Source organism: Delphinapterus leucas, chromosome 12 (assembly GCF_059928025.1).
Source record: "Delphinapterus leucas isolate spDelLeu-1000000601 "Yukka" chromosome 12, BTC_Dleu_Yukka2, whole genome shotgun sequence".
Taxonomy (NCBI): domain Eukaryota; kingdom Metazoa; phylum Chordata; class Mammalia; order Artiodactyla; family Monodontidae; genus Delphinapterus; species Delphinapterus leucas.
Window position 1 is genome coordinate 87,393,999 of NC_143140.1, and position 27,040 is coordinate 87,421,038.

Here is a 27,040-nt window from a genome sequence, read left to right on the forward strand (position 1 = left end):
CTACCTGCCCGCACGCGGACTCAGCCAGCCCCGAGCTGTTCACCCGGGACCAGGTCGTCAGGGAGACCACCACTCTCCGCCGCTCCCTGCCCGCGCGCGTCCCCAACCAGCGGCTGGCTGCACGTGACCCCGCCCTCACCGCACGCCGCCCCGCCCCCTCAGCCGAGCCCGCGCCCCGCCTCCCGCCGGCGCGCTCCACCCACGAGCCCGTCGCTGTCGCGATGACGTAATCGGCGCAAGCGCACTCTGTCGGCGACGCTGAAGTGCTGCTGCGTCTGTGGGCGGAGGTTCGTGGCGTTGGCTCTTGGCGCAAGAGCGGAGCGTGGGGTGCCTGGAAGGTCGAGGGGTCTCAAAGAAAAAGAGGAGGAGGGGGAAAGTCCCAGAAGCCTGTCTTTCGGGTGCGGGGGTCTAGGGCGGTGTTCTGCCCCCTTTCTGGGCCCTTTCTGACGAGGCCGGGCGGCTGCCCCGCGGGAATTGAACGGTGGATTTCCTTCGGGGAGGCACTGCCCGGGACCCAAGTGTAGAAATTTAAGAAGGGTTAACTTTGCGTGCGCTGAGTGGTTTCTTTTCCTTCAAGCGCACATCATTGGGGAACATACTTTATTTGGCAGAGGAATACAAGATCTGGAGACATGGATTGTACTTTTTTTTTTTTTTTTTTGCCGGGAGCTGCGGCTTAATCTTTCGCTCCTTTTCGTCTGCAAAACGAGGTGGTCGGACTCACCATGTAATTTTTAGGTCCCCTTTCAGAGCTACCATCCTGTGATTCCTGTCTCCAAGGATATTACCTTTTATCATACTCCTGAGTAGGAAAAGAAATCTTTTGATTAGTGGACATGTTTTAGACCTGGATTGGGCACACTGCTGTGGAGTTAGGGCCCATGCTTTCATTAGGATTGACAGCGGGCAGAATTTTTTGCAAGTAAGATTTATGCATTGTTAATATTCCAAATAGACTCATTTTAATTTTGCTAAAAGATCAGAATATCTGTATGTTTTCCTAATGTTAGCTTTATGTCTTTAATAGACTTATATGTTTAGTCTTGGCATTTAATTTTTTGCCTCTTTTCAGAAGTAAATCACCAAAGGATATTGAAGTTGATGCTTTTGTATTTTGTCACCTTATCCTTTTATTAGCATTTTTAAGGTCATCTGCACCTTCTGACTTGGAAAAGATGGTCAACGTCTTGAAAGGAGTGCTTATAGAATGGTTAGTAGTTTTGATACTTAACAAATTTTAAATCTGCACATTGAATCTTGATTTGTATGTGTATCCCTTCCAAAGTCCATTTTTTTCTTTTGTTCTTAAGATTTGAATGAATCAAGTTTTTCAGCTTTCTCAACTGCATTTTTCTTACTTAATAACAAGTGGGACAGATGGTGGGGTTCTTTTTTGATTTTTAGAATTTTATTTTTTTATACAGCAGGTTCTTATTAGTTATCCATTTTATACATATTAGTGTATATATGTCAGTCCCAATCTCCCAGTTTCCCAGTTCATCAAGTGGGACAGATTTCGTTGCTAAGTTTCTTCCTGGTGCCAGATTTCAATGTTTCTGTTGAATAGATGTAATTGGCATTATTTCCAAGAAGTTTTGGTCAGCGGCAGCATGTTTGTTACATTAACCCTCTTTAGGGGAACAGTGCTTGTATTCTCAAATCGTCAGGGATTGACTAGAATTTTAGGGTCTGCCTAAGTCACACAAACTTTGGTCTTTAAAAAAGAGAAAAGAACAAGAAAGCGAGTTGAAGGTTTCTTAAACTAGGCACACATTCCAAAGGAGAAACTAGAAACTATGGGCAGAGTTGAGCTCCTCAAAGCTAATGTAGGGCTTAATTATCCCTAGTCTGAAAATCTGAACTGTTAGACCAGTCTTGCTCAGTCTCCACTTGTTTGTTTGCCCCACCAAACAATTCTGTCTCATCTGGGAGTCCTGCCCAGTGGACACTCCCATTGTTTGAAATTACTACTGTCTACATTTCTCTGCCTCTAATGTGAGCCATTATATGGATGACCGTACTGTTTCTGTGATGGCAAGGCTGGGGGAGGAGCAAGACCAAACCCTAGGGATCTCTGGCATTTAGAGCAGCACTGTCCAGTAGAAATATAATGTGAGCCACATATGTAGTGTTAAATTTTCTAGTAGCCACACTAAAAAGTAAAATGAAACAGGTGAAATTAATTTCTTAACTCTATACCCAAAGTATTTCGCCAGGTACTAAAATACACATTGGATTTTGAAGCTCTAGTATGAAAAAAGACAATACAATAAATTGTATTGTCGGTGAAGCCAGTGAAGTAGGAGGGAAACCAAGGGAATGGTTGATGAAAGCGAGTTGGCTGTGTCAAGTGCTGATGAGAGGTGGGGTAAGATGAAGACACACTGGAGGTCATCGGTTTTTTATGAGAGCTTTTTAATGGAGAGGTGGGATGGATGCCAGATCGGAGTACTTTGGAAAGGGAAAGGGGGGCAAGGAAGTAGAGACCATGTGGAGGAGTTTTGTTGTGATAATAAGCAAAGGAATAAAGAAATGGGTCGGTAGTTGAAGAAGGATATGTTAAGGAACTCTGGTTCTTGTTATTTTCATTGTTTTAAAGTGAGAGACTACAATGTATGTTGATAAAAATAAACCGCTAGAGAGGAGAGAGGTGTTCACTTGGGAAAGCCAAGAGGCGGATTGAGATCCCAGAAATTCTAAGCATGCTGTGCTGTTGTCTTTTGGAAAACACCTTCTAAGCTAATTTTTGTATTTTATTTTTCTTATTACTTTGTCATAATTAATAGAAACATTTTCCTGGTTGGTCTTTTTTAAAAATTTTATTTATTTACTTATTTTTGGTCAAGTCGGGTCTTTGTTGCTGTGCGCGGGCTTTCTCTAATTGTGGCGAGCAGGGGCTACTCTTCATTGCGGTGGCTTCTCTTGTTGGGGAGCACGGGCTCTAGGCGTGCGGGCTTCAGTACGTGTGGCTCGCGGGCTCTAGAGCGCAGGCTCAGTAGTTGTGGCGCACGGACTTAGCTGCTCCGCAGCATGTGGGATCTTCCCGGACCAGGACTCAAACACGTGTCTCCTGCATTAGCAGGCGGATTCTTAACCATTGCACTACGGGAAGCCTCCGGTTGGTCTTTTAACATTATTTTTAACACAGAGGATACACACACACACAGTGTCGGCTATCAGTTTTTTCCCTTTTGTTTCTTCTGATTTTCCTAAAGTTAATCATTCTGGATTTGATCAATATTCACCTCTGTCCTAGGGTTTTCATATTTTTATTTTCATTGATATTTTGAGTTTCATTCATCTAGAATTTATTGAGAGGAGGGGCATATTATGAGGTGAAGATCTAAATTAGCTGCCTTTTTTTTTTTTGGTTAAATAGCTGAATAATTATCCAACACCATTTATTTCCTTCCCAAATGATGTGTGATGACTCCTTTATCACAGAGTTTCACTCCCCTTGCTACTCTCCCTAATCCCATCCCACATCCATTTTTTTCTTTGTCATTGTTACCTATTCGAGAATATCCTTGGAATAATTTAGTCTAGTTCCAAAATAATCCTTTTGGAATGATGGTTGGGATTGTATTACACCCATATTTTATTTTTTTTTAATAATGCTAGGCTGCATTTTTTTTTTTTTTTAATTTTTTGTGGTACGCGGGCTTCTCACTGTTGTGGCCTCTTCTGTTGCGGAGCACAGGCTCCGGACGCGCAGGCTCAGCGGCCATGGCTCACGGGCCCAGCCACTCTGCAGCATGTGGGATCTTCCCAGACCGGGGCACGAACCCGTGTCCCCTGCATCGGCAGGCGGACTCTCAACCACTGCACCACCAGGGAAGCCCTAGGCTGCATTTTAAGGAGCAAAACTTTGGGAAACTCAAAATTTCGGTGGTAGACTTTCAGTTTAGCCGTAAGAACAAAGAGTACAGATTTGTAAGAGGAACTGAGGTTTAGTTTTCTTTCCTGATCCGGCAAGCTCTCTGCTAGTTTGCTTGTTACCAGCCTCTGAATTCTGCCTAGGTGCTGAACAACTTGCTTTTCCATGTATTCTCCAGACTAGCAGCAACAGCATCATCTGGAGCTTGTTAGAAATGAAAATTTTCAGACCTCACCCCATATCTACTAAATCAGAATTGTGCATAAAAAAGGATATTGACACAGTGCATTTTAAGTTTGAGAAGCACTTAATTAGCTTAAGTTTGATAATCAGTTCCCCTATGGAGAATGGTTTTGCAGCAAGACTACAGTGTACTTCAATTTTATTTTGCAGATGGATACTATCCTTGCAAAACTATTTTTTCCCTTCAAAGTGAAGTCTAAAGTGTAGCCTGCACAATTTTTCAAAAGGGTAACTGTCTTCCCAAAGATACAGATCTTCCAAGAAGACTCCAGGCCTAAGCAATAATAGATTCATAAAGGGCATGGCCAGGGCCTGTGGGTCCTCCTTCATGTGTAGGTGCACATGTTGGGATGATGGTAACTAAAGTCCTTCAGTTTCCCTCATGCCTATATTTGATTCCAAAGAGAAGATTGTTAATAATACAGTATCAGTATAAGCCAGTTCTTATAATATCCATAGATTATATGAAGCATTTAGGTGTATTGGAATACAGATCTACATTAAAAAAGCAAATAAGCCAGAGTATAATGTTGGCCATTTAGGCCCAACTATCAGTGAATTGAAAAATCAAAGTACTTGGATATAATAAGGTTCTCTCCTCCCAAGGCTTATCAAATACCACAAACTAAAGTTGGTTTTTTGTTTGTTTGTTTGTTTTTGTTTTTTGCGGTATGCGGGCCTCTCACTGTTGTGGCCTTTCCCGTTGCGGAGCACAGGCTCCGGACGCGCAGGCTCAGCAGCCATGGCTCACGGGCCCAGCCGCTCCGCAGCATGTGGGATCTTCCCGGACCGGGGCACGAACCCGTGTCCCCTGCATTAGCAGGCGGACTCTCAACCACTGCGCCACCAGGGAAGCCCAGTTTTTTGTATTTTTATGTCAAAATGAGATTGTTGAAAACTTCCTCTTTGTTGGGATCCACCACTATCGACTGCCAGCCTCACACCAAGTGTTTTCCCGAATCTAGCCAACCATAGCAGTTACCGAAGCAAGCAGCATATGCTCAACAAATGTCTGCGTCCAATTCCAGGTGCTAGAGCAGACCTCTGGTGTGACATTTATCACAGTTGGTTTGGCAAGTGCTTCAGCCAGGAAGATTTGTTGTACAGCTGCAAATTCCAGCCAGTTTATAGCACAACAGCAAAGAATCTGGAGAAACAGGTATTATTAGACCAGTCTTGTCCTTATGGGTTTGGCTTCCAAACCTCTACTGTATATGAAAAGCAAGTAAGAACTAAGGCAAAGCCAGTCTAACTGCTGTCCTGTTCTTTAACAGCATTCATATATCTTTTGTGAGCCTTTGCTTTTTATTCTTTGCAGGGCTGCATTCACTGAAGTTTCTTGGGCACCCAGAACAGTGCCTGAGATACATATTGAGGTGCTTAGTAAATATTTGTTTACTGAAAGAATTTTGTTAATAAAATTGAACCAAGGAGTGTAATCTCACCCTAAATTCCAGGTTATTAGTTAGAGCTCTACTACCACAGTGAGAAGCAGAGTGGATAAGAAGAGGTTCTTGATAAATTGAATTCAAGTTTCAGTACAGAAAAGGTTCATACACTAGGCCTCCTTTTTGGCAAGTTACATCAGAGTAGCTTTTATTTTTTACTTTTTAAATTTTTATTGTATATAAAATAGTTGATTTACAATGTATTAGTTTCAGGGGTACAGTAAAGTGATTTAGTTATACATGTATCTATTCTTTTTCCGATTCTTTTCCCGTATAGTTTATTACAGAGTATTGAGTAGAGTTCCCTGTGCTATACAGTAGGTCCTTGTTGATTATCTGTTCAGTATTTTGTATATAGTAGTGTGTATATGTTAATCCCAGCTTTCTAATTTATCCTTCCCCACCCCCAACCAGAGTAGCTTTTAAATGAGGTGACTGTTCTCTTCCAGTCCGTAGCTTTTAAAATGCAGGCTCTCACCAAGCTGCTGACATGGATGATGGAAGTGCAGTCTTAAGAAGCAACTGATCTAGGGCTTCCCTCGTGGCGCAGTGGTTGAGAATCCGCTTGCCGATGCAGGGGACACGGGTTCGTGCCCCGGTCCGGGAAGATCCCACATGCCGCGGAGCTGCTGGGCCCGTGAGCCATGGCCGCTGAGCCTGCGCGTCCGGAGCCTGTGCTCCTCAACGGGGAGGCCACAACAGTGAGAGGCTCGCGTAGCACACACACACAAAAAAGAAGCAACTGATCTAGAAAGTAATTTGTGATAGGTCTTTTGAGCTTTTATATGCTTTAACACAATAATTCCATTTCTAGATGTTTATCTTAAGGAAGTGATCCAAGCTGCAGATAAAACTGTAGGTAGTTGATTATTCTAACTAAAGAAAGTGTTGTGACATTTTTATCGTCAAACAATATAGCTATTAAAATATTTGAAAATATTTTACGTGATATGAACAAAGGCATTTTCACATTCAGTAACAATTTTCTAAAACATTCCACTATCAGGACATAACACTATTTATGGAGAAATACTTGTAAATTTTTAAAGTAATTATATCTGTTAACTAATTACCATCAGGAAGGATAGTTTATTATTGACTAAGACAAGATTATCATTCTGATTGGATAGACAGTATTGACAACTTTATCCAACTGACCGATTAATTTTTTGGCCTCTTTCATAGCTAACTGCATCATTCTAGTAGGCCTCTCATGGTGTAATACTTTTTTAAACAATCATATTTTATAGGAGCTATACCAAGTTTCTTTTTTTTTTTTTTTACTAGATCTTTATTGGAATATAATTGCTTCACAATACCATGTTAGTTTCTTTTGCACAGCAAAGCGAATCAGCCATATGCATACACATGTCTCCATATCCCCTGCCTCGTGAGCCTCCCTCCCATGCTCCCTATCCCACCCCTCTAGGTCATCGCAAAGCACTGAGCTGATCTCCCTGTGCTATGCTGCTGCTTCCCAACAGCCAGCTATGTTACATTCGGTAGTGTGTATATGTCCATGCCACTCTCGTTTCGCCCCAGGTTCCCCCTCCCACCCCACGTCCTCAGGTCCATTCTCTATATCTACCTCTTTATTCCTGCTGTGCAACTAGGTTCATCAGTACCATTTTTTCTTCTGAGATCCCACATATATGCGTTAGCATGCAGTATTTGTTTTTCTCTTTCTGACTTACTTCACTCTGTATGACAGACTCCAGGTCCATCCAGCTCACTACAAATAACTCAGTTTCTTTTCTTTTTATGGCTGAGTAATATTCCATTGTATATATGTGCCACATCTTTATCCATTCATCTGTCAGTGGACATTTAGGTTGGTTCCATGTCCTGACTATTGTAAATAGTGCTGCAGTGAACATTGTGGTGCATGTCTCTTTTTGAATTATAGTTTCCTTAGGGTATATGCCCAGTAGTGGGATTGCTGGGTCATATGGTAGTTCTATTTTTAGTTTTTTACCAACAGTGCAGGAGGGTTCCCTTTTCACCACACCCTTTCCAGCATTTATTGTTTCTAGATTTTTTGATAATGGCCATTCTGACCAGCGTGAGGTGATACCTCATTGTAGTTTTGATTTGCATTTCTCTAATAATTTTTGACATTGAGCATCTTTTCATGTGCCTCTTGGCCATCTCCATGTCTTCCTTGGTGAAATGTCTATTTAGGTCTATCGCCCATTTTTTAACTGGATTGGTTTTTTTTTTGATATTGAGCTCCATGAGCTGTTTGTATATTTTGGAGATTAATACTTTGTCTGTTGTTTCATTTGCAAGTATTTTCTCCCATTCTGAGGTTTGTCTTTTTGTCTTGTTTATGGTTTCCTTTGCTGTGCAAAAGCTTTTAAGTTTAATTAAGTCCCATTTGTTTATTTTTGTTTTTATTTCTGTTACTCTAGGTGGTGGGTCAAAAAAGATCTTGCTGTGGTTTATGTCAAAGAGTGTTTTTCCTGATTTCCTCTAAAAGTTTTATGCTGTCTGGTCTTATGTTTAAGTCTTTAATCCATTTTGAGTTTATTTTTGTGTATGGTGTTAGGTAATGTTCTGATTTCATTCTTTTACATGTAGCTGTGCAGTTTTCCCAGCACCACTTTTTGAAGAGGCTGTCTTTTCTCCATTGTATGTTCCTGCCTCCCTTGTCGAAAATTAGGTGCCCATATGTGCATGGGTTTATCTCTGGGCATTCTTTCCTGTACCATTGATCTATATTTCTGTCTTTGTGCCAGTACCATACTGTCTTGATTACTGTAGCTTTGTGGTACAGTTTGAAGTCAGGGGGGCTGATTCCTCCAACTCCATTTTTCTTTCTCAAGAGTGCTTTGGCTATTCGGGGTCTTTTGTGTTTCCATACGAATTGTAAGATTTTTCGTTCTAATTCTGTGAAGAATGCCATTGATAGTTTGATAGGCATTGCATTGAATCTGAAGGTTGCTTTGGGTAGGATAGTCATTTTCACAATATTGATTCTTCCAATACAAGAACATGGTATATCTCTCCATCTGTTTATGTCATGTTTGACTTCTTTCATCAGTGTTTTATAGTTTTCTGAGTACAAGTCTTTCGCCTCCTTAGGCAGGAGGTTTATTCCTAGGTATTTTATTCTTTTTGTTGCAATGGTAAATGGGAGTGTTTCCTTAATTTCTCTTTCGATTTTTTGTTGTTGGTGTATAGGAATGCCAGAGATTTCTGTGCATTAATTTTGTATCCTGCAACCTTACCAAATTTGTTGATTAGTTCTAGTAGTTTTCTGATGGCATCTTTAGGATTTTCTATGTATAGTATCATGTCATTGGCAAATAGTGACAGTTTTACTTGTTCTTTTCCAATTTGGATTCCTTTTATTTCTTTTCCTTCTCTGATTGCTGTGGCTAGGACTTCCAAAACTATGTTGAATAAGAGTGGCAAGAGTGGACATCATTCTCTTGTTCCTGATCCTAGTGGAAATGCTTTAAGTTTTTCACCGTTGAGTATGTTGCTTGCTGTGGGTTTGTCATATATGGCCTTTATTATGTTGAGGTAGGTTCCCTCTATGCCCATTTTCTGGAGAGTTTTTATCATAAATGGGTGTTGAATTTTGTCAAAAGCTTTTCCTGCATCTATTGAGATGCTCATAGTTTTTATTCCTTAATTTGTTAATGTGGTGCATCACATTGATTGATTTGTGTCTAATTTGGTATCAGGGTGATGCTAGCTTTGTAGAATAAATTTGGAAGTGTTTCTCCCTCTGCAGTTTTTTGGAAGAGTTTGAGAAGTATCGATGTTAGCTCTTCTCTAAATGTTTGATAGAATTCGCCTGTGAAGCCATCTGGTCCTGGACTTTTGTTTGTTGGAAGATTTTTAATTACAGTTTCAATTTCATTACTTGTGATAGGTCTGTTTATATTTTCTAAATCTTCCTGGTTCAGTCTTGGAAAATTGTACCTTTCCAAGAATTTGTCCATTTCTTTGTGGGTGTCCATTTTATTGGCATATGGTTGTTTGTAGAAGCCTCTTATAATCCTTTGTATTTCTGCAGTGTCAGTTGTGATTTCTCCTTTTTCGTTTCTAATTTTATTGGTTTGCATCCTCTCCCTTTTTTTCTTGATGAGTCTGGCTAAGGGTTTATCAATTTTGTTTATCTTCTCAAAGAACCAGCTTTTAGTTTTTTTCGTCTTTGCCATTGTTTTCTTCGTTTCTGTTTCATTTATTTCTGCTCTGATCTTTATGATTTCTTTCCTTCTACTGACTTTGGGTTTTCTTTGTTCTTCTTTCTCTAGTTGTTTTAAGTGTAGGGTTAGATTGTTTATTTGAGATTTTTTTTCTTGTTTCTTAAGGTGAGATTGAATTGCTGTAAACTTCCCTCTTAGAACTGCTTTTTCTGAGTCCCATAGGTTTTGGGTCGTTGTGTTTTTGTTGTCATTTGTTTCTATGTATTTTTTATTTCTTCTTTGAGTTCTTCAGTGATCTCTTATTTATTTAGTAGCGTTTAGCCTCCATGTATTTGTGTTTTTTACAGGTTTTTTTTCCTGTATTTGATTTCCAATCTCATGGCGTTGTGGTCAGAAAAGATGCATGATACAATTTCAATTTTCTTAAATTTTCTGAGGCTTGATTTGTGACCCAAGATGTGATCTATTCTGGAGAATGTTCCTTGTGCACTTGAGAAGAAAGTGTATTCTGGCACTTTTGGGTGGAATGTTCTATAAATATCAATTAGATCTATGTGGTCTATTGTGTCATTTAAAGCTTGTGTTTCCTTTTTTATTTTCTGTTTGGATGATCTGTCCATTGGTGTAAGTGGGGTGTTAAAGTCCCCTACTATGATTGTGTTACTGTTGATTTCTCCTTTCATGTCCTTATGTATTGAGGTGCTACTATGTTGGGTGCATAAACATTTATAATTGTTATATCTTCTTCTTGGATTGATCCTTTGATCATTATGTAGTCTCCCTCCTTATCTCTTGTAACACTCTTTATTGTAAAGTCTGTTTTATCTGATACGAGTATTGCTACTCCAGCTTTCTTTTGATTTCCTTTTTCATGGAATATCTTTTTCCATCCCTTCACTTTCAGTCTGTATATGTCCCTAGGTCTGAAGTGGGTCTCTTGTAGATAGCATATATATGGGTCTTGGTTTTGTATCCATTCAGCCAGTCTGTGTCTTTAGGTTGGGTCATTTAATGTCTTTACATTCAAGGTTATTATCAATATACATGTTCCTGTTACCATTTTCTTAATTGTTTTATGTTTGTTTTTGTGGGTCTTTTTCTTCTCTTGTGTTTCCTGCTTAGAGAAGTTTCTTCAGCATTTGTTGTAAAGCTGGTTTGGTGGTGCTGAATTCTCTTAGCTTTGGTTTGGCTGAAGAGGTTTCGATTTCTCCACTGAATCTGAATGAGATCCTTGCTGGGTAGAGTAATCTTGGTTGTAGGTTTTTCTCTTTCATCACTTTAAGTATATCCTGCCACTACCTTCTGGCCTGCAGAGTTTCCACTGAAAAATCAGCTGATAACCTTATAAGGATTCCTTTATATGTAATTTTTTGTTTTTCTCTTGCTGCTTTTAATATTTTTTCTTTGAATGTAATTTTTGTTAGTTTGATTAATACTTGTCTTGGTGTATTTTTCCTAGGGTTTATACTGTATGGGACTCTCTGTGCCTCCTGGGCTTGGGTGATTATTTCCTTTCCCATGTTAGGGAACTTTTCCAGTATAATCTCTTCAAATATTTTCTCAGACCCTTTCTTGTTCTCTTCTTCTCTGGGACCCCTATAATTTGAATGTTGTTGCGTTTAGTGTTGTCCCAGAGGTCTCTGAGATTGTCTTCAATTCTTTTCATTCTTTTTTCTTTATTCTGCTCCTGGGCAGTTATTTCTACCATTTTGTCTTCCAGCTCACTTGTTCGTTCTTTTGCCTCCGTTATTCTGTTATTGATTCCTTCTAGTGTATTTTTCATTTCAGTTTTTGTGTTGTTCATCTCTGTTTGTTTGTTCTTTAGTTCTTCTAGATCTTTTTTAAACATTTCTTGTATTTTCTCAATCCGTGCCTCCATTCTATTTCCGAGATTCTGGATCATCTTTACTTCATTACTCTGAATTCTTTTTCAGGTAGATTGCCTATTTCCTCTTCATTTATTTGGTCTTGTAGGTTTTTACCTTGCTTCTTCATCTGTGACATATTTTTTTGCTGTCTCATTTTTTTTTTTTTTTTAATTAGTGGGATTGTTTTCCTGTTTCACTGATCGTTTGGCCTGAGGCATCCAACAATGGAGTTTGTAGGCTGTTGGGTAGAGCTGGGTCTTGGTGCTGAGATGAGGACCTCATCTGATGAATATTCACGAGACCTCACTCCTATGAATATTCCCTGGGGTCTGAGTTTCTCTGTTAGTCCACTGGTTCGGACTCGGCACTCCCACCGCAGGAGCTTCTGCCTGACCCAGGCGCGCAAATCAAGATCCTGCAAACCACGTGGGTGGCAAAAAAAAAAAGAGAGTGAGAACAATAACAGAGTAAAAAATAAAATTAGACTAGGAAACTAACAGATATGTTAGAAAGAACATAAAAATAAAAACATAAAGAATCAACAACTGGAAGGTACATCAGTTCCACAATAGTAAAAAGAGGAGGAGGGAAAAGAAAAAAGGGAGGGGGGAAGGCCTTGGATGTGGAGAGCAGGGCGTAAGCAAGGGTGAGGTTTGGGTGGTGGGCAGGGCCAATGCTCAGGACCCACAGGGCTGGAAAAGGCTCTGGGGACTGTGGGGGCTGGGGCTTAGGCTCAAGGAACAGAAGGGCTCCAGGCGTGCCTCCCATCCCTGGTCTCAGAGGGCAGGGGACCTCACCTGGGAGCTCAGCAGGCTCCCTGGGCCTGAGTGGGCAGGGCAAATGCCCTCTGCTCCTCTCACACTCCTCCTGCAGGGCCCCTCCCGCCTGCCTCTCCTGATCTCCCTGGCCTCCCTCCTATGCCCCCAAGCACCCACGCAGCCTGGAGGGGGCTTTGGATCGCAAGGGACCAGCCTGGGAGCTCAGCAGGCTCCCCAGGGCCCAGTGGGCAGAGCATTCGCCCTCCATTCCTCTCCCACTCCTCCTGGATGGCCTCTTCTGCTTGCCACTTCTGATCTCCCCGGCCTCCCTCCTATGCCCCCAGGACCCACATGGCCTGGATGGGGCTTTGGTGGTGGGGAAAGTGGTTTGGGAGCTCAGCAGGCTCCCCGCCTTGAGTGGGCCAGGAGATCGCCCTCAGCTCCTCTCCCGCTTTTCCTGGAGAGTCCCTCCCTCCTGCCTCTCCTGATCTCCCCGGCCTCAGGGGCCCCGATCTTGTCTGGCCTCCACTTCTCCTCCCCACCTCGGTCCCCCTACGTTCTACCGGTTCACTCTGGGATTCCTCCTGTCTCCTTAGGGGTCAGAGTCCCCCACCAGCGGCCGGCAGGCGCCCTAGTTCTATACTAAGTTTCTTTAGGAGGGGGTTGATAATACCTCCCCTTTACGTTTCCAGGACAAAGACATTTTTTCTTGCTCACTAGCCCTGATCCCAGGACTTTAACCAAGTATGTACATGGGCACTTGGTTTTGGTTTTTTTGCCGCCAGCAGGTTCTCCCAGAGAAACTCCCGTGTAGAATAGTCCTATATTCAGGCAAGATATTCTAGGCCCTCAACATATGCTAGCAAAGTGTCCCTTAAACTTTGAGTGTCTTTTTGAATCATTACAGATTACATTTCAAATACATGCTTGAGAATTCATTCTCAGATTGACTGCTTTCCATCTCCTTTCAAAAAGTTTAATTGAAGCAATTCATATTAGAAGCAGTTATTTCAGTGTGTCACGGACCATTTTCTAAGTTCTCATGTCATTTGTGTTAGCAGTGTTTCCTCAGGTATAAGGAGTACAGTTTGTGTACCTGATGATTTGGAGTAGCACAGATTTTGCAGCAATAGAACACAGAAATACTTTTTCTATGACCATCTTAATTTATCTGAGAAAAAAATAAAACTAACATCAAGATGACTGGTGATTTTGTACCAGATGAAGTTAAGGTGAAAAGTTAATTTAAAGGCAATTTAAAGAAAAAAATTGAGTAATATGTAGTGCAGATGTTACAAGAGATGGCTAAAATGGCAAGGGTAGTATGCAAATAGTAAAAATTTTGAAAGCACTGACCTGTTGGTTAAAAGCACAGGTGTGAGTCCCCTGGCACTTCTTGGTTTCAGTTGTTCAGCTTTTACTTAATTGAAAGTATGTAAATTAATTTTATTTAGAGAGTTGCTGGAGATAAAAGTCTTCATAACCATTTAACCCTTGCTATCTCTAATACCTCCTAGTAGCAGCCAATTACTAGAGTAAATTGGTGTCATCTGTGAACACACTGCACTCAAACAGTAACAAGATAATGTATCACATTTGGACAGCAGATTTTATAATGACCTTGTTTTTTGTCATTATCGTTCCATTTAAACCCAAAATTTATATTAAAGGGTTAACAAAAAAACTATCATTTGTCCTGTCACCTAAAGTATATGTTTCTAAGCAACCTCTCTGAGTGTGTGATTTTTGTAGAAAGTATTGAAATTCTTGTGGGGTCTAAGACAGTTCAGCACAATAAAGGTTGTGAGGGTAAAGTGGGCACCACACGAGAGACAAAGGCAAGTCCCTCCTTGCACGGAAGGGAGGAAGCAGCGTGGTTGTAGAGCACTAAAGCAGAGGGGTTTTTTTCTGTCCGCCACACCTGTCTACTCTTAAATTGCTCTCCTTTTATTCTCCACCCCTGTCCCACCCAACCCCTTTTTATTTGTATAGACACGGAGCAATATAGGGAAACAACTGAGGTTTCAAAAAGAAACCTTTGAGAGCAGGAACCTGTTCGAAAGAACCTGTTTGAGCAGGAAAACAATAGTTTTAAAGAAGCTGAAGCTTTGTTTCCCTGTCCTATGGGCCTCCCCATTTTCAGTTCTGTAATATCTGAAAGAACCCCATTCAGCCTGCTTCATTACCCCCAGATTCTTTCTAGAATTGCTCTTTAAACTCTTTTTCTTGGCTGCATTGGGTCTTCGTTACTGCACGTGGACTTTCTCTAGTTGCTGTGAGCAGGGGCTACCCTTCGTTGCGGGACGCGGGCTTCTCCTTGCAGTGGCTTCTCTTGTGGAACCCAGGCTCTAGGCATGTGGGCTTCAGTAGTTGCAACACACGGGCTCAGTAGTTATGGATCGCAGGCTCTAGAGCACAGGCTCAGTAGTTGTGGCACACAGGCTTAGTTGCTCCATGGCGTGTGGGATCCTCCCAGACCAGGGCTTGAACCCGTGTCGCCTGCATTGGTAGGTGGATTCTTTTTTTTTTTTAAGTATTTATTTATTTTTGGCTGCATCGAGTCTTAGTTGCAGCACGCAGGCTCCACAGTGCATGGGCTCTCTAGTTGCAGCACCTGGGCTTAGTTGCCCCCGTGGCATGTGGGATCTTAGTTCCCCGACCAGGGATTGAACCCATGTTCCCTGCTTTGGAAGGTGGATTCTTAACCACTGGACTACCAGGGCAGTCCCTGGCAGGTGGATTCTTAACCACTGTGCCACCAGGGAAGTCTATCAACTTTCAAATTCACCCCTACCCCATCATGTCCCGCGTTGCCCTTAGCACCTAGTAAGATAGCAGCAGAATCCCTTATATCCTCAGCCTCTTCTCAGAACTTACCCTCTATCTTCCCCCAATACCCCTTTTTTGTTGTTGTCATAATAAAAACCTAACTCTCCCCTGAGCCTGCTATGTTGACTTTAATACCTCTTGTACCACTGGGCCAAGAAGTGGGATGGGTATCTACCTTGTTCCTCATTGCCACTTCCAGAAATCCTCCCTCCCTCTTCCACAGAAACCCCCCAGTTCTGAATCAGACAAGACCACCCACTAATCCTCCTCTTTGTAACCATCTACAAACACCCCAGTCTTTCCTTGAAAGTTATTCTTTGAAGGCTGCTTGTCACTCTTTAAGAGTTCTCCACAAATTCTTAACGATTTCGTATGTATAGTCCTTTCAGTACCCTGGCCTCTTCTTCCAATGAGCTTTTCTCTGTCCTGTCAATAGTCATTCATTCACATTGTCACACCTACCCGCATGCCTACCAATACTGCCATCTCTTCAAAATCTCCATTTTAGGCATCTAACTCTGACCACTACCTCCTCTTTCCAGTTCACTCCCTCTAATACCCTAGCTCTAAAATTCCTTTGATTCTACCAGACCTGCAGTCTGTTGATTCTCCCAGCATTTCCATCTTGACTCATCCCAGCATCCTCACTTTCCTCCATACCCAGTCCATCAGTATACTTGTTCTCTTAAAGACACTCAACTCCCTGCCCGTCTCAGTCACACCAACCAGGTCGGCTTCAATCCGGCTCTCTACCTATTCTGAACCTTTACCTCCACAACTCTAATGGCTGGAGAAAAACATACAAACATACTGATTGGTCTCACTTTAAATTCATGACTATTAAATTCATGTGAGCCTTAATGCTAGCCTGCAAACCAGCTAAATTTCCTAGTCCATTTATTGTCCCACTTTCCTAATAAAGCTGTTAGATTTCATCAAATTAAGATTTCATCAGTTTTAAAACTTAGCAGTATTTTATGTACCTATAAGAAAAATCACTGCCGGTTGTACTGTAACATGCCATGAAATGTAAGACCCATCCCAATTTTGGAGATGGTAAGATGTGGGGGGAATGTGCTTCTTAGAACGGGTGGAATATGGTATTCCATACCTTCACCTTCTCTTAGCTCAGAAAACGTCCCTGTCCTCACTTCAGCTGATTTCTTTGTTCCTCGTTTCCCTGAGAAAACAAGCAACCAGAAGAGAACGTCCACAGTCATCATCGCCTGGACCTGGGCCCATACACTCTTCCCTTCCTCACACTTACTGTGGGTGACTAGACTATTCTCTTGTCTCAAGCCAGCCTCCCTCCTTGGGAACCGGATCCCAGCCTCCCTGGCCTATTTAAAGACACCTTTTCAGCAGTTTTCCTGTTTTTCTCCCGTGTTATCCACTTTTCTTTCTCTACTAGATCATTCCCAGCGGAACTACAAACATGCTGTGACACTATCCCTCCCCAGGTGGGCGGCCCTGTGGGGCAGAAACTCTTGCTTCCACATCCCTCTCCAGCTCCCATTTGCTTTTCCTGCTCTTTGTAGCAGGATTTCTCAGAAGGTATGTATGTAGTCACTTTCTCCGACTTCACTCCTCTCAGTCTGAAAACCACTCCAGTCAGGCCCTGTCCTCTGTAGTCATAGTCCTGAAGCTGCTCTTGGGAAAGTCCAGTAACTTTCTGAACCCAGTAGTCAGTTCTCAGTCCTTCTCTTGCTCTTCCTCTTAACAACATTTGGCCCAGCTGATCTCTTCCTCTTCCTGGAGATCCTTCATTTACTTAGCTTCCAGACTCTTCATGTTTTCTTCCGACCTCAGTGGTCATTTTATAGGCTGATTTGCTGGTTCATCCTTTTCTTCCTAACCTTTTGATATTGGGGTATCCAGGGCCTGGTCCTTGGACTCTCCTCTGTAGCTCTGCTCACTCCTTTGTCATGGCTTTAAATGCCGTCTATACATTGATGACTGACTGACTCCTCATTCTGGACTTCACTGCTGAAATCCAGAATTGTATATCCAGCTTCCTGCTCAACTTCTTCACTTGGGTGGCATCTCAGATGTAACTTGCCTAAAACCAGACGCTCAATCTTAACTACACACCTGTTCTTCTGTGTTCCTCCTCATCTCAGTGAAAGACACCTCCATCCCTTCATTTGCTCAGACCAGAAATCTTGGCGTCTCCTTAATTCCTCTCAAAGCTCAAGTCCAGTCTCAGCAAGTTATGTGGGCTTTACATTTGGTGTATATCTAGAGTTGAGCCACTGCTCAACTTCCCTGGTACCACCTAGGTCCAAATCATTATGTCTTGTCATGATTACTGCAGTCACCTTCTAATTGGTCTCCCTGTTTCCACCATTGCCTCCACCACCCACCAGCCTCTTCTCAACCCAGCAGCCAGTATGATCCTTACATTTAAAATTAAAGTCATTTTGTAAGTTAAATCAAGATGGAGTTCTAACCCATATCCCACTGCTCTCCCCTCCACTTTCCCCTCTCCAGCTCTGCGGCCTTGCTGTTCACTCTGCGTAGGATGTTCTACCCCACGTCACTTCATGGTTTGCTCACTACCTCCTTCTGATGTGTATTCAGACATCACCTGCTCAGTAAGGCCTCCCCTGAGTCCCCTGCTTAAACTTGCAAGATCATATCACTGTCGTCACTGCCATTTCTCATTCGCTTCCTTTGTTTTCTGTGTGTTTGTCATAGTGTTACCACTAGAATGTACATTTTCTTCACTGCTGAATGCCCCAGACCAGAATAGCACCAGGCACATGATGGGTACTCAATTTATTGAATGAGTGAATAAAACTTAAAAGAGCAAGTTTACCACTTCTGAACAAATCAATTTCCCACATTAGTGTGGTCATTATAATACTGCAACTATAGAATTTAACTGAATTTTGCCAAACTTAAGTGGATCAATAGAACCTAACTTTTCTGAACCTAAGATAACAAGCATACTAGAAACTAAATTTAAAATGTGTCACTTCTGGGGTTCCCTGGTGGCGCAGTGGTTGAGAGCCCGCCTGCCGATGCAGGGGACACGGGTTCGTGCCCCGGTCCGGGAAGATCCCACATGCCGCGGAGCGGCTGGACGCCTGAGCCATGGCCGCTGAGCCATGGCCACTGAGCCTGCGTGTCCGGAGCCTGTGCTCCGCAACGGGAGGGGCCACAACAGTGAGAGGCCCGCGTACCGCAAAAAAAAAAAAAAAAAAAAAGTGTCATTTCTGACATGGGCAGACCTACTTATTTATTCACATTATTTTATAGCATAGCAAATTGTTAATAAAATTATTTTAAAGGTAAGCTGTTGAAAGTAATTAAGACAATCATTTTTTCAGGAAGGCTTGACTTTATTCGTAGTTAATATATACCATAAACCATACTCATTTAGCTATTGAAATAAATCCTTTACTTTGTTAGCTTCACTTGTACCTATGCTTGTACTTGAAAGAAATAAAATGTATATGGTTTTCAGTAAATTACACTGACCTGTTTTGAATTAAATTGTTATCTTTGTAATTGATGTTGACATCCCTCAAGAAACCAAAAGATTGTGTAAGATTATGTTTTCTCTAAGAATTAAAAATATCTGTATGCAACTTGACATTTTTATATTCATCTTTTGCTGAACAGAGTATTGTATATTATATTAGATCTAAAGTGTGCCTTTGTTGTAATTCAGGTTTTTATTAAAAAGACTCATTTCTATAAATCTCGGAAATTTTATCTCTTTCCCTTATGGCTGTCCTATTCATTCCAAACTAAAAACCACAAATAAATAGAATTGAATTTAGATCTCATTTTGAACTCACTGTTCTCAAAGAGATTTGGTTAGAATTTCCTTTAAAGATTCTGAATGTTAGGAGGTTCAGAATTTTAAGGAAGGGAAAAAAAGTTGAATATTTACTGCAAGCCAAAGACTATTGTTGGCATTTTTAAAATCAGTTAACAGGGCTGTGCTTCGAGTCCCTATTAGTTACAAAGCTGTGAACATTGCTTTACTTTTTCACTTGTCGGTGACAAATTATTCTTTTAAAATCTCATCATTGGCCTCTTTCCTCTAAACTTGCACTAACAGTTCTAAAATGAAGCTGTCTGTTAATCATCAACAACACTTGAGGCAGAGAAGGAGTAAGGAATTGGTTAACAGTTTAGAACTTTTAAACTTATCCTAAAACTCTCCATGCTCAATTCTAATTGTTCAGGTCTCTGGTAATTTGACAGTAAGGTGTCTCATCATGATGTGTTTATCTCGACAGTGACCCTGCCATGAAGCAATTTCTGCTGTACTTGGATGAGTCAAATGCCCTAGGGAAGAAGTTCATCATTCAAGACATTGACGACACTCACATCTTCGTAATAGCAGAGTTGGTTAATGTCCTCCAGGAGCGAGTAGGTGAATTAATGGACCAAAATGCCTTTTCTCTTACCCAGAAGTGAAAATATTAGATAATAACCATTTAGGAATTAAAAGTAACAAACGTGAGAGACTCACCATTCGATGTCTTGTGTGACTGATTAGATTTACAGAATTGCTCAGAAGCATGCAACAGGGAAGACTGTGATATCATTTGTTCATAAGAAAGCCCCTGAACTGACTTTCTTGTTCTGTTTTTTTCAGTGTGTGTACCCTAGAATTTAAAAAAAAAAAAAAAAAAAGCTTTTAACAGTTGGCTGTAATTTGGCTTTTATTAACCTTCATTAAAATATAAATGTAATTGGTTTTCCTACCTCTTAATGCCAATTTAATACATTAAGAATATAATGGAATATGCTTTTAAATCATCAGTCTAACCTACATACCACCTAGATATTTATCTTTGCTTATTCGTATTAGTAATTGGGGGTTTGGTAGTGTAGGTATGGTTTGTTTTGTTTCCACTAGAAACTTCACAGACAGACTGTTTAGATAAATATGCCAAGGTGGGAACTTTAGTAATATTTATACCTTACAAATAGTATCTGCATGCCAGCCAGCTCTGTTGGTGAAGAAGATGTGGAAGAGAAAGAACCCTGTAACATTAACGTAAACTGCAGTTTGCATTTCCCTAAAAATACAGTTTTTTAAAAGCACAGAGGGTTAGAAACAACCAAATGGGAAAGGTACGTGCTGCTTTGCAGCTTTTCATCTTTCCTTGTTCAGACTTTGTTGGTCACATTTTCCCATCAAGGCAAGTGCTCTTTTATTGAGAAGTCAGTTTTCCTTGGGCCTTATTCCCTATGAGAATCCCTATTTAAATTCGTCTAAAAAAGAAAGGTAGGAACAGATAGAAGCAAAGTCAATCTTGGGGGAGGTTAAGATGTGTTGCATCTAGTTCTATGGTTGATCGAGGCAGAAACAATAACACTGATGGGGGCTTTGCTTCCCTTCCTGAACATAGTGGTACTAGGATGGGTTCACGGGGTGGGAATTTTCCAAGAGAAAAGATAACTTTCATGATGTTAAGTGGAATCGTATCAAACCCACTTTACCTGCCTCCTTATGGTGTGTTTATTCAGAGCATCTGTGTACCATAGTCACTTACTTACACATGCGTTACCTAAAGCTGGAAATTTCCATAGGTATATTTATCATGGTTCCCACCCATGTACTCAAGCCACCCAATTTTGATTTTCACATAACAATGCAAACAATTTTGATGAGTTATTGGTACATCTGGTACTAAAACTTGCTCAATACAGTACATTTCTTTAGGATTTCCAGCGGTACTGAAATGTTACTGACTCTTGTATTTCAGGCATGTCTAAATCAATTTCTAACATGCCTCAGGTGTTTGTCACCTAATACCTTTTAACATGAAACTTAGAGAAAATTTTTCTTACAATCTCAGAGTTTAAGAGGTACTGGCAAGACTATTGGACAGTGAGTACAAAGAGTGTTAAGTGAAGGAAAATCTTTATTTCATTAGCCCTTATTGTTGAAAAGTTGAGTTAGGGCAAATGTTCGATATCTTTTTCTGGAAGTACATTAGAAAGATGGGACAGTGTGGTGCTGGGAGCCGCACTTGGAGCCACTGAGTTGGCTCGTCCAACTATGAGAGAAGCTAGGATAGAACAGGAAATATCCAAGTGACATTTTCTCCAGGCTCTGCTGCTTGGAATCTGCTTGACATTATTCGATTTAGCACACTTTAGATGTCTAGAACAAGATACGTTGGCTGCTGGGTACTGGAGAAATTTACTACTGTCTTTTTATTTTTAACAAAGTCCTTAATACTGTGAAAAGGTAGTATTAACTTAAATTTTCCTAATTGCATAAAAGAGTCATATTTTAATTTATGAGATAGTTGACCAGTCACAAATATCCATGTACTAAAATTGTGATATTTAGAATTATATTAACTTCTTGAGAAAGGTTTTTTTTTTTTTTTAATACCATATAAGGTCAAAACTTCTGTATTCGGGCTTCCCTGGTGGTGCAGTGGTTGAGAGTCAGCCTGCCGATGCAGGGGACACAGGTTCGTGCCCCGGTCCGGGAAGATCCAACATGCCGTGGAGTGGCTGGGCCCGTGAGCTATGGCCACTGAGCCTGTGTGTCCAGAGCCTGTGCTCCGCAACGGGAGAGGCCACAGCAGTGAGAGGCCCGCATACCGAAAAAAAAACCAAAAAACTTCTGTATTCTTTGAACCCCAATTTCCTTGTGAAATTTAATGTGATTATTTTAAAATTCCAGGCATCCTAAGTATGCATAAGGGTTAATGTAAAAATGTTTATTGAGACATCGTTTTTGATGAACACTAACTAAACATTAGTGATAATAAGCAACAAAGGCTACTCTCTTTTATTTCTGATAAACACTATAGGTGGCAGTCAAAGTTATTAACGATTATATTGCTCTTAACATTATGTATAATAGAGGTGATTTGACATAATTGTACTTCTTTTCTGGAAAGATGGTAAATAATGTGCTTACTCTATTTTGTAGTTACACATTAAACCTCACTTAGCTCTAAAGAAACTAAATAAAACTTTTTTTTTTTTTTTTTTGCGGTACGCGGGCCTTTCACTGCTGTGGCCTCTCCCGTTGCGGAGCGCAGGCTCAGCGGCCATGGCTCACGGGCCCAGCCGCTCCGCGGCATGTGGGATCTTCCCGGACCGGGGCACGAACCCGTGTCCCTTGCATCGGCAGGCGGACTCTCAACCACTGCGCCACCAGGGAAACCCTAAATAAAGCCTTTGATATAATGCCTTCTGATTTAACTAGTATAATGGGATCATTCTGTCTCTTAACCATCTTAACAGATAGGAAAAGGGCATGTTTTAAAGATGAAGAAATGGTGCAGCTTGCAAATATAGTCAATAAATATTCTCAAGTGTGCATAGCTCTGCTTCATTTGTAGCAGAGATCACTGAAAGATCTGTTGGTAAGATTATTGGATAAGCTTTTGAAAAACACTGTTCTCACTACAGAAAAGTGATTAAGAGCCTGACTGAGTCCAGACTGCCTGGGTCCAAATGTCAGCTCCCTGCTTGCTAGCTCTGGGATCTTGTACACGTCATTCAGTTTTTCTGTGCCTCTGAGCTTTCACCTGTGAAAACAGGAATAGTTACCCTCAAAAATTGTGTGGATGATTGTAAGTTAAAATATGTAAAGCACATGGTTCTGAAATTTAGTTACCTTGAATCTAGAAGAGCACAATGAAAAAGGGAGAAAAAAGACATTTCAGCGCACACACACATATTTTGTTTTGTTTTGCATGATCACAGTCCAGTGAGAACAAGCAGCTGGGGGAGGAGGGGAATTCCTTGTAAAAGAATATTAGGTAGATAGTTTAACAGGGACCCCCTACCTTCACTGATCTCAAAACTGTCTCTGAGCAACATTGTCAGGAAATACCTGAATAGTTAGCTTTTCTGAGACCATTCCTTTCTCCATTCTTAACCGATGATTAGTCTTATATAGAATTCCTGGGTCACCATCCATTTGTATTAAAACTGAGCCATTTTTCTCATCATCCTCAGGCATTTACTGAGACCAGTTTGGATTTTATTCTTTTGAATAACTTTTTCCACTTGGTTTGTAGGAGTTTCTTTGAACTCCTCTCTTTCTTACCCAATGTTCTTTTTCTACTTGGCTTTCATTCTTAACCAATCCCTCCCTCCATCCTTTTTGTTTGTTTGTTTGTTTTTATTTTGTTCCGCTATAGTGTTTATTATTTCTTTGAAATTTTAAAAGTTAACTAAGGTGTATATCCCTTGTTAATTTTGCCTGGAATATGTGTGTCTTCCTGAGCTCTCAAAATTCAGGTGGTTTGTTTATTTACGTTGTGGAGGATTCTGTTTAAGTTTTTAAATGAACAGATTTTCTGTTAGAACTTTCATACCTCTATTCTGTTTGTTTTCTTTAGAAACACCTATTCATTAATTGATTCTCCATGATTAACACTTGTTGTTTTCTTATCATTTTCATTGCTTTTATTCTCTGTTACAGGAATGCTTTTCAAATTTGTCACTAAACTTGATTTTACTTTAATGAAAACCTAAACTCGATTTCACTTTATGGAAAACCTATTTCCTACTGCTTCCAACTTAGACTTTATCTTGGCTGCTGCATTTTTGGTTACATTATACTTTTTTTTTTTTTTCGGTACGTGGGCCTCTCACTGTTGTGGCCTCTCCCGTTGCGGAGCACAGGCTCTGGACACGCAGGCTCAGTGGCCATGGCTCACGGGCCTAGGCGCTCCGCGGCATGTGAGATCTTCCCAGACTGGGGCACGAACCCATGTCACCTGCATTGGCAGGCGGACTCTCAACCACTGCGCCACCAGGGAAGCCCTACATTATACTTTTTTAAACTATTCCTTGTCATAGCGTGTTTAATGAAGATAAGCTCCACTGGTATCTTTATTTTTAATTGAAGTTACCTTTTTTATGAGCAATACACTTTCATTGCAGGTAGACTGGAAAAGGGAAGCAAAAGAAGAAAAATATAACTCGTCCACAATCCCACCATTCAGGAATAACCACAATTAAAATTTTGATGACAATCTTCAAACATTTTTCTGAGAGTATAAAAAATGGTCTCCACTCTCCCATCCCAGGGAGATCACACTGCTTTTACACTTGCTTTTTCACTTAATCTTCTTTTTAAAAAAACATCTTTATTGTAGGGCTTCCCTGGTGGCACAGTGGTTGAGAGCCTCTTGCTGCGCAACGGGAGAGGCCACAACAGTGAGAGGCCCGCGTACCACAAAAGAAAAACAAAGAAAAAACCATCTTTATTGGAGTATAATTGCTTGACAATGGTGTGTTAGTTTCTGCTTTATAATAAAGTGAATAAGCTATACATATACATATATCCCCATATCTCCTCCCTCTTGCATCTCCCTCCACCCTCCCTATCCCACCCCCAGGTGGTCACAAAGCACCGAGCTGATCTCCCTGTGCCATGCGGCTCCTTCCCACTAGCTTTTACAGTTGGTAGTGTATATATGTCCATACCACTCTCTCACTACGTCCCAGCTTACCCTTCCCCCTCCCTGTGTCCTCAAGCCTATTCTCTATGTCTGCATCTTTATTCCTGTCCTGCCCCTAGGTTCTTCAGAACCTTTTTTTGTTTTTGTTTTTTAGATTCCATACATATGTGTTAGCATATGGTATTTGTTTTTCTCTTTCTGACTTAGTTCACTCTGTATGACACACTCAAGGTCCATCCACCTCACTACACATAACTCCACTTCTTTTTATGGCTGAGTAATATTCCATTGTATATATGTGCCACATCTTCTTTATCCATTCCTCTGTTGATGGACACTTAGGTTGCTTCCATGTCCTGGCTATTGTAAATAGAGCTGCAATGAACATTGTAGTACATGACTTTTTTTGAATTATGGTTTTCTTAGGGTATATGCCCAGTAGTGGGATTGCTGGCTATATGTTAGTTCTATTTTTAGTTTTTTAAGGAACCTCCATACTGTTCTCCATAGTGGCTGTATCAATTTACATTCCCACCAACAGTGCAAGAGGGTTCCCTTTTCTCCACACCCTCTCCAGCATTTATTGTTTGTAGATTTTTTGATGATGGCCATTCTGACTGGTGTGAGATGATACCTCATTGTAGTTTTGATTTGCATTTCTCTAATGATTAATGATGTTGGAGCATTCTTTCATGTGTTTATTGGCAATCTGTATATCTTCTTTGGAGAAATGTCTATTTAGGTCTTCTGCCCATTTTTGCATTGGGTTGTTTGTTTTTTTGAAATTGAGCTGCATGAGCTGCTTCTGTATTTTGGAGATTGATCCTTTGTCAGTTGTTTCATTTGCAAATATTTTCTCCCATTCTGAGGGTTGTCTTTTGGTCTTGTTTATGGTTTCCTTTGCTGTGCAAAAGCTTTTAAGTTTCATTAGGTCCCATTTGTTTATTTTTGTTTTTATTTCCATTTCTCTAGGAGGTGGGTCAAAAAGGATCTTGATGTGATTTATGTCACAGAGTGTTCTGCCTGTGTTTTCCTCTAAGAGTTTTATAGTGTCTGACCTTATATTTAGGTCTTTAATCCATTTTGAGTTTATTTTTGTGTATGGTGTTAGGGAGTGTTCTAATTTCATTCTTTTTTTGTGCTGTCCAGTTTTCCCAGCGCCACTTATTGAACAGACTGTCTTTTCTCCATTGTATATTCTTGCCTCCTTTATCAAAAATAAGGGGACCATATGTGCGTGCGTTTATCTCTGGGCTTTCTATCCTGTTCCATTGATCTGTATTTCTGTTTTTGTGCCAATACCATATTGTCTTGATTACTGTAGCTTTGTAGTGTAGTCTGAAGTCTGGGAGCCTGATTTCTCCAGCTCTGTTTTTCTTTCTCAAGATTGCTTTGGCTGTTCGGGGTCTTTCGTGTTTCCATACAAATTGTGAAATTTTTTGTTCTACTTCTGTGAAAAATGCCAGTGGTACTTTGATAGGGATTGCACTGAATCTGTAGATTGCTTTGGGTAGTAGAGTCATTTTCACAATGTTGATTTCTTCCAATCCAAGAACATGGTATATTTCTCCATCTGTTTGTATCATCTTTAATTTCTTTCATCAGTGTCTTATAGTTTTCTGCATACAGGTCTTTTGTCTCCTTAGGTAGGTTTATTCCTAGGTATTTTATTTTTTTTGTTGCAGTGGTAAATGGGAGTGTTTCCTTAGTTTCACTTTCAGATTTTTCATCATTAGTGTGCAGGAATGCAAGAGATTTCTTTGCATTAATTTTGTATACTGATGCTTTACCAAATTCATTGATTAGCTCTAGTAGTTTTCTGGTAGCATCTTTAGGATTCTCTATGTAGAGTATCATGTCATCTGCAAACAGTGACAGCTTTACATCTTCTTTTCCGATTTGGATTCCTTTTTTTTCTTTTTCTTCTTTGATTGCTGTGGCTAAAATTGTCTAAACTATGTTGAATAATAGTGGTGAGAGTGGACAACCTTGTCTTTTCCTGATCTTAGAGGAAATGCTTTCAGTTTTTTACCTTTGCGAAAGATGTTGGCTGTGGGTTTGTCATATATGGCCTTTATTATATGTTGAGGTAAGTTCCCTCTGTGCCTACTTTCTGGGGAGTTTTTATCATAAATGGGTGTTGAAAGCTTTTTCTGCATCTATTGAGATGATCATATGGTTTTTCTCCTTCAGTTTGTTAATATGGTGTATCACATTGATTGATTTGCATATATTGAAAAATCCTTGCATTCCTGGGATAAACCCCACTTGATCATGGTATATGATCCTTTTAATGTGTTGTTGGATTCTGTTTGCTAGTATTTTGTTGAGGATTTTTGCATATATGTTCATCAGTGATATTGGCCTGTAGTTTTCTTTCTTTGTGACATCTTTGTCTGGTTTTGGTATCAGGGTGATGGTGGCCTCATAACATGAGTTTGGGGGTG

General features: G+C 40.6%; 2 protein-coding genes across 8 annotated transcripts in view; one reads left to right on the plus strand and one right to left on the minus strand.

Moving 5' to 3' along the window:
- The window catches only part of SERAC1 (serine active site containing 1), an 84,628-nt gene extending 84,484 nt beyond the window's left edge, over window positions 1–144 (minus strand). For 2 of the 3 annotated variants that reach the window (XM_022560288.2, XM_022560297.2), the window contains exon 1: window positions 5–142. The gene's annotated coding sequence lies outside the window, so the exon portion shown is untranslated. Of the gene's footprint in view, window positions 1–4 lie in introns of all 3 variants that reach the window. The other variant, XM_089922197.1, reaches the window with a different exon arrangement.
- A 45-nt stretch (window positions 145–189) lies between these two features.
- On the plus strand, window positions 190–19,893 carry GTF2H5 (general transcription factor IIH subunit 5). Of its 5 annotated transcripts, XM_089922201.1 has the most exons (4): window positions 408–922; window positions 1,138–1,210; window positions 17,674–17,777; window positions 19,437–19,893. In XM_089922201.1, the coding sequence occupies exons 3-4, from the start codon at window positions 17,752–17,754 to the stop codon at window positions 19,615–19,617; spliced, it is 207 nt and encodes a 68-aa protein (XP_089778327.1). In that variant the 5' UTR covers window positions 408–922; window positions 1,138–1,210; window positions 17,674–17,751; the 3' UTR covers window positions 19,618–19,893. The 5 variants fall into 5 exon arrangements, with proteins under 5 accessions (XP_089778324.1, XP_022416030.1, XP_089778326.1 ...); XM_089922198.1 differs by lacking the exons at window positions 408–922; window positions 17,674–17,777 and adding an exon at window positions 190–287; XM_022560322.2 differs by lacking the exons at window positions 408–922; window positions 17,674–17,777 and adding an exon at window positions 319–338.
- Window positions 19,894–27,040: the final 7,147 nt, after the last annotated feature.